The sequence below is a fragment of the Equus caballus genome, chromosome 5 (genome assembly GCF_041296265.1).
Source record: "Equus caballus isolate H_3958 breed thoroughbred chromosome 5, TB-T2T, whole genome shotgun sequence".
NCBI lineage: Eukaryota > Metazoa > Chordata > Mammalia > Perissodactyla > Equidae > Equus > Equus caballus.
Window position 1 is genome coordinate 55092360 of NC_091688.1, and position 7944 is coordinate 55100303.

General features: G+C 43.9%; 1 protein-coding gene across 1 annotated transcript; it reads right to left on the minus strand.

Moving 5' to 3' along the window:
• Positions 1-1383: 1383 nt before the first annotated feature.
• Positions 1384-5648, minus strand: ADAM30 (ADAM metallopeptidase domain 30). The gene has a single exon (XM_001917008.5). It carries the CDS (start codon positions 5251-5253, stop codon positions 3112-3114), a length of 2142 nt encoding a protein of 713 aa, XP_001917043.4. The 5' UTR covers positions 5254-5648; the 3' UTR covers positions 1384-3111.
• Positions 5649-7944: the final 2296 nt, after the last annotated feature.

A 7944-nucleotide genomic window follows, 5' to 3' on the forward strand; every position in this document is an offset into this window, starting at 1 on the left:
TGCAGTGTGGGGAATATCGCTACATCCATGTATCCTGGTGTACATATGTAGACATTTCCGTAGCGTATATACCTAGGTGTGGAACTGCTGGATCATAGAGTCTGCATATTTTCAGCTATATGAGATAATGCTAAACAGATTTCTAAAGTGGTTTTGCCTATTTATATAAGTTCCAGAAGTGAATGAGAGTTATCATTATACATCCTCATCAAAACTTCATATTATCAATCTTTTTTGAATCATTGCCAACCTGATGATACGGTATGTAGCATCAGATAGCAGCTTTACTTTGCAGCCTTCTATTTGGTAATATAGTTGAGAACCTTCCCATTTGTTCATTGGCTACCTGAAATTCTCTTTCGTGAAATGCCTGTAGAAGTCTTTTGCTACTTTTTCTATTAGATTATCTGCCTTTTTCTCACTGATTTGTCAGAATCATTTAAGATTTTGCCCTTTGTCAGTTATAGGATTATTCAATATCCTGATCCAATGAAAAGAATCATGCCTCAGATGGTAGGCATAATTTTATTCCATATGAAGAAAATCAGAGATGTACTAAAAGAAATTTGTTAAAGAGCATATTAGGCAGACATTTTGCAATCATAGGATGAGGGAGAACAGAAGAAAGACATGGAACCCAGAAGTCAGAAGGGCTTAAAATGTTTTGTTTGGTGAAAGACTATAAAAGTTAAGTGACAAGGGATTGGCAGAATTGATTTGCAATAGATAAACAGCTCCAACAAACCAATAAATCAGAGCAAACTGTGTAATAGACGAACGGCAAAGAACACGAACAGGCAAATTTGAGAGTTACAAAAGCAGACTGGCATTAAGCTACTAAAATAGGCTCAATCGCACTAATAATCAGAAAGCGAAGTAAAATAACAAGCGATCCTGTTTTTCTAATGTGAGTCTAGATTAAAGGGTTGGATATTACACACTGCTGAAAAAGGCTGTAGGAATATAGGTCTTCTATAGCTTCACTGTTTAAAGTGGCAGCTACTAGACACACGTGTTGTTTAAATTTAAATTAACTAAAATTAAATAAAGTTTAAAATCTAGTTGCTTAGTCACACTAGCTACATATAAAGGGTTCAATAGCCAGATGTAGCTAGTGGCTACAGTATTGGACTGTATTAACATTTCCATCATTGCAAAACGTTCTATTGGACAGTCCTACTGGGCAGATAGCTTATGAATTAGCACAAGATTTTAAAGGGCCATTTGGCAGTATCCATCAATGTGAACATTTGAATTTTTTCTTTGAGGTAACTGTTTCAATTCTAGGAATCTATCACCACAGAAATACTCTCATGGGGTAAAAAGTTTTACACATATATGTGTGTGTGTTTATATATAAATATAGACATACACTTCTTTGTAAAAAACATATATATGTTAAGTTTAATCACACATATTTAAAAATTTCTAAACAACATAAATGTAAAAAGTTTAAATGACATGACTGTATCATCCATACATAAGGGAGATGGTTAAATAAGTTATTACTTGCATTCTACAGAATACTCTGCATTTATTAGAGGGAATGATCTAAATTTACATAAAGGACCTAGAAAATTATTCACAATATTCAATTTAGTGAAAAAAGCAAGTGTAAAAATAATATGTATGTTAGGTATTATTTTAAAACGTGACATAATTTCTAAACTTTTAAAGGCATATCAAAAGATGGAGAAATAATCATACCTAATAATCCTGTCTGGGGAGGCGAGTGTGTTGGAGAAGCCTGCAGGGTGGAGGGTAAAGAGGCTTTCATTTTCTACTCTAAATAATTCAGGGCTATTTCTACCCTTTAGAACATACATGCATAATTTTTATAAATAAAAAAAAATAAAATACATAAAGAGAAATATGTCAAATCAGCCTATTTTCACAAGGCTCTGTGTGAACAAACACGCTACAGAGTTTAGCACACAGACTGTATTGTAGCAATAGAAATTAGCAGCTTTCCTCAAGAAATTCTCCAACAGCCTAAAGGAAAATGGTAAAGAGATGAAAATGGTGATAAAACAGAATGGATGCAGGAGATAGATTCCAACTGCCCTCCTCAATTTAGGCCGCTGGGTGTTGCTTGAGAAAATCAACTGGATTTACAGACTGGGGAAACTGTAATTTCTGGTTTCCAACCTGAGCTAGGAGCTCAACACACTTGGTGATCCCAAAGCACTGGGCAAACGGGAGAGAACATTTGGAGGCAGACATGGGGAGACTTGAATGTGGAAGACGTTATTCCCTCTTCTCAGCTCTACTTAGGGGTGTGGCAAACCTAGGGCCAGGTGTCCCTCAGCACACATTCCTGGAAGACCCGCCCCTGTAAGGAGAAACCCAAAGCCCAGAATTTTTTTAAGAGTCTGGTGTCCAGAACACTGCCAGAGCTTGCCATCATTTATAGACTGCAGTGCAGTGCAGGAGTTACAGTAGATTACTGTCCTTAACCCACTGAGGTCACCCCAGACACTGAGTCAGAGACCACATGTCTGCAGAGCTGGAGTGACCATACAGTGACCATAACAGGGAAAATAGCAATCTGCGGGGACACTCCTTGTAAAGTATCCCCTCTCTTTTTATAAAATGTGGTAGTCTCCATTTATCATTCAGCGGGGGGCACAGGCACGGATGTTCTCATTGATCACCTGAGGGAGGCAGAGGGAAAGGCAGACAAGCACCATGTTTGCTGGATTCAGAGAGACAGGAACTGTACTGCAGTTCCCTGAAACCCACAACATTCGGAGCCTCAGTGTTCAGAAAGTCCATCAGGGCTTTCTTTTCAGGACATCCAAAATTCAATCACAAACTAAAGGACAAGTGAATACTAGGAAAATAAAATACATTGATTTGTTTCCAAAATAAGAATATCGTTTATTTGTTGATCAACACTTGAAGGAAAATTAAGTAAAAAAGAATGGGAAGAAGAACCAAGAGCCTTGTGGATAAACAAGCTTGTTCAATATACGGCCCTGCATTATTGAGTGACTGTGGATTGCCTGATTCGTCTTTTGGTTTCTTGACTTCCTTTGCCTTGGATTTTCTAACTCCAGTGTTAATTGGTGGTGTTTTTTTCTGTTTGAGTTTTAAACAATTTTCTACCAATCACTTCAGATACACAATAATCACTGAGATAGCAAAGAGAGAAATGCGTGTTAACATGATGAGAACAACCTGAAGTAAGGTGGGCACCCTTGCTTTTAGCGGTCCCGGTGGCCCACTGTCAACACTTCCTCCATACCCTACCTCCTCACAGAAAGGAGGGGCCCAGCCATACAAGCAGTGGCAGTTTTTTTTATTGTTGCAAATGCCCCGGTGGTTGCACTTCTCAGGCAAACAGTCAAACTGCAGCAATGAGCTATCCACACAGGTTCTGTTAACACATATCCGATTCGTACCACAGGAGGTACCATCATTTACCACACCAATGTCAGGTATCCCCAAGGGTACCTTGGATAGATGATAGCCTGTGCCCCAGCACATGAGGTTTTCCTCTCCCAAATGAGTAGAAATGATAGTAGTATGTTCTGGCATTTCAGGGATGGTTTTGACATTGATACACTGTAGCCTGCCACATACTGCATTTTCCCTAGTACACTTTTGATAGTCACCAATTCCTCTAATACCACAGTTCCCATGTTGATCACCAATTAAATTAACTGCATCATAGCACTTACTGGGAGCCTCCCTGGCATCAGGTCCAAAAAGCCTTTGGCACTGCATATATCTGGATTGGCACCCCTTTCTGAAACAACGGGCTTCGTACTTGCAAGGGGTTCCATCCTGCTTATAAGTGTCACTTGGGCAGAGACCTGAGGTCCCAGTGCAGTACTCTGCAAGGTCACATTCATTTTCTTCCTTCCGACACACATACCCAGAGGGACGAAAGTGACACTTATGACAGCAAAGTCCCATGCTACAATTGACACCATGTTTCAATTTACAATCTGGTTGACAACACTGGTCTTTTTTACAGTCCTCTCTTGAACCACAATCACATTCCTCATTCTCTTCCACAATTTTGTTTCCACATCTCTGAACCACATAGCCTACTTCTGGGATGTCAGTTAGACACGCTCCTGCTGAGTGTATGAAAGCAATATAATAGGAATAACTACAATTACTAAACCCAGTTCGCCCAGTGCCCATGATGCAACTACGCCTGCCCTTACATTGACAGTATTCATAATCATGGGACATTCCCACACCATGGCCAAGGCAATGAGCACTCCAGGTGGCAGGTCCAAGGACATTTATATCTGGAAAGACACTTATAGCTCCACTGTATGTCTGACTACACACTCTTCCAAAGGACTGTCCAAGGTAATCGACATATTGTCCTTTAAGGTATAGGTGTGCCCAATCTGCCGGGATCCGGGCATTTAGGGTCCTGCGTCTGTACAGCAAAAATTGGCTTAAAACCTGCTGTGTCGTTGGAGAATCAACCTTCATTTTGTTTGCATCTGTCCAAACTTCAATACCTCTCAGATGTATTCTCATATTGATATCTTGGAAGTAAGTGTCCATAATCCCAGTCATAAGAATGGCATCATTTATGACTCGAGTAAGATTGGAATTGGAGTACAAATATCTACGATGATCAAAGACCAGGGCTAATTCAAGGTACTTTTTGTGTTTATAGGAGTCAGAAAAGTCCCTAAGCCGAGCCACATTCTCATGCTGGGCCATCTGCCGTTTTATTTCATCATCAAGTAAGCCACAGGACTGATTGTGAAATTCCTCTTCTTTCTTCAGAAGATATATGACATGTTCAAAACTGGAAGAGGCCTTGAGGGGCTCGATTTGGTAATGTTTGGCATCAATTTTCAATATGCCTTGGAGACCCCCCAGGCATGTACTTAGGGTAGCTTCAGAATCCCGGGTTCCTTCAATGAAACCCATATAGTTGCAGTCCCCCGGTATGTAAGGGTAATCCTCCAGGAGATCGCCCTCTTCTGTGAAGGAGAAAACCTGCAGATTTCGGGACAATAGTAACCTCTTGGGCCACAGGTGGAGGACATGCTCCTTGCCTTTTACCTGCAGGAGGTAGGACACGTGCTTGGCCACAGCCTCCTCCCCTCCCCGTGAACTCAGCTTCTTGGGGATGATGATTTCATACGAGTCAAACCCCCACTCAGGGTGAAAAATTAAATCCTCGCCGAGAGAGTCAACCAGGAGCAGCCCCAGGACTAGGATCAGGATGGAGAGCGAACGGCCTTGGGAGAGTAAGGTCCTCACTGACCTCATGGCGCAGCTCCGTCCTTTAGGGAGTCAGTCCCTGCCGCTGCGGCCTTGCGAGTCAGACTTCCAGGGGCCGCCACTAGAGGCGCCGGAGCGCAAAGTGCGGAGCTCCCAGAGCAGGGCGGGCGGGAGCTCCAGCCTCCCGGGCTCGGCCCAGCTGACATTTCCCGGAACCATACCTAGACCGTTTTCTGGGCGGCGCCGTTGGGCGCACGTGGAAGAAACGAGGGAAACGTGCGCGCGAATAAAAGAGAAAAGAGAGGCTATTGGCACGAGGGATGGAAAAGGGCAGAGAGCGGCTGGGAAAAGCAGGCATAGGGAATAGGAAGAACAGAGAACCTGTTGAAGGCTCACTATGCCTGTGCCGTTTAGTCTTGTTTCTGTGGCCCGAGTGCATACCTGATGTTTTCCATCGGTTGGAATGGGATGTTTTATGGGCCACTGTGCCCACCTCACCACTCCGTTGCCAGTTTTCCCCTGGGCTCGCCTGAGGCGGAGGGAAGGAGCGCCACGGAGCCGGCAAGAGCAGCAGCAGAGCTGAGAACATCAGTGCAGAGTCTACATTCCAGCCCCGTCTCGGGCAGCGCCTGAATTCAGGCGAGAGAAAGGTTCCGGGGGGCGGGGGGGGGGCTCTTTGTGCCGTGCGTCCTTAGGTGCCAGGGATCAGCGTGATTTGTGGGGGTGTGTGTACAGTGGCGGGGAAATCTAGGAAGAGAAAAGTACCTCGGAAAACGGCAAAACCCGGGAGGTTCCAGAGAAAGGCAAGTGTTTATTTTTGCAGTGTGAGTGAGCAGGAGACCGCCCAGGTCCGTTGAAGACAATGGAGGGACTTGTCCATGGAAAGGGTAAACCGTAAGGGTCTGTTGAGGGATTCTGACACAAGAAGAACGTTTTCAGTTTTGTTCTTAGGGACTTAATTTTGGCTGCATTACGGGGAAAGGTTAAAAAAGGACGAGGCTGAGTCAGGGAGACCAGTTAAGAAGCTCTTGTAACCATCCAGACAAGCAATGTTGTCTGTGGGCCCAGAAACAGTGGGCTTGGGGCTCGTGAGAAACACAGTATTTAAGGAAGGCTTACTGTGTGCCAGGCTCTTTACATGAATCAGACTGTTAATTCTTACAATAATCCTATTTTGCAGATAATCATAACCCTATTATTATCATCCGTATGTTACACACGAGGAAGCTGAAACAATACTTTGGCTCAGATGGTGATGCGAGGTGATGCAATCACTACACACTTGTAGGCAGTTCCACCCCAGAGCTGTATTCCTTACCAGTCACCTCTGTTGTCTCTCTGGGAAAGGACACAAGTGGACAGTTTCAAAATATATGAAGGATGAAGACTCTGCCAGACTTAATGATTGAATGGATTCTCCCAGCTAGAAAGAGGCAAAAATGAAAAAGAATATTCAGTTTTCTGGCTCAGGCAGATGTGTGTATTGTGGTTCCTGTCACTCAGGGAAGGAGAAAACTTCAGAACAAGTAGTAGTCTTGGGTGAGCAGAAGAAATACGACAAGCTCCACTTGAGAACTGTAGATTTTGAGGTGCCAGCGGAGTGTCAAAGAAAGGGTTCTAAACTGCAATCAAATAAATGGGCAGCACCATCTGGGGTGAGGTGCCTGGCCTAAGCTGAGCTGGAGTCATGAGCACAGTGGTGCTGAATGAAGCCATGAACGCTGATGACATGCCTCAAGGGACTGTGTGGAAGGAGCAGAGAAACAGACATGACTGAAAGCCTCCAGAATACTAGGATTTAAGACCAGCCTGAAGAAAGGAGTTTGCAATGACCTGGAAAGAAGCAGATACCCTTGGAAGGGGAAAGTGAGGCTAAGGGCTGGCCGTAGAAGCATTTCATGAAAGATGTGGTGGTCAACAGTCGAAATACTGAGCAGAGTTCAAACACACTGAATTTAGCAAAAGTGAGGTCATTTTAGTGAGAATTGTTCGAGAAACTGCTGAGGAGCAAAGCCAGATGCCAGAAGGTCGTGATGTGAATGGGGGATTAGGAAGGAGAGGTCACAGATCCAGACCACATCTTCAAGAAATTAGATGTGACAGAGAGAGAAGAGATGGGACAGTCACTGGAGGGTCCTCTGTGGTGGAAAGAGTGATTGTTAGATGGGAGGGTCCTGGCCATTCTCATGTGCTGGTGGGAAAGCAGCAGCAGACAGCCCCACTCAGCCTCCATGAGAGGGTGTGTGGACAGTGGAGATGAGCTGGTAGGCAGGCAGGAGCAGCTGTGAATGTAGTGAGAAGACAGTAGGGGAGGGCCAGTCCAAAGGCTCTGTATCCTGAGAAGTCTGCTGCTGAGCGTGAGTAGCTGGTAGAGGTAGAGGAGATGAAGAAGAGGAGAACTCAGGAGAGAGTTGACTGGGAAAAATGGGAGGATCACCAAGTGTGTTGAGCTCCTAGCCCAGGTTGGAAACCAGAAATTAGTTTCCCCAGTCTGTAAATCCAGTTGATTTTCTCAAGCAACACCCAGCGGCCTAAATTGAGGAGGGCAGTTGGAATCTATCTCCTGCATCCATTCTGTTTTATCACCATTTTCATCTCTTTACCATTTTCCTTTAGGCTGTTGGAGAATTTCTTGAGGAAAGCTGCTAATTTCTATTGCTACAATACAGTCTGTGTGCTAAACTCTGTAGCGTGTTTGTTCACACAGAGCCTTGTGAAAATAGGCTGATTTGACATATT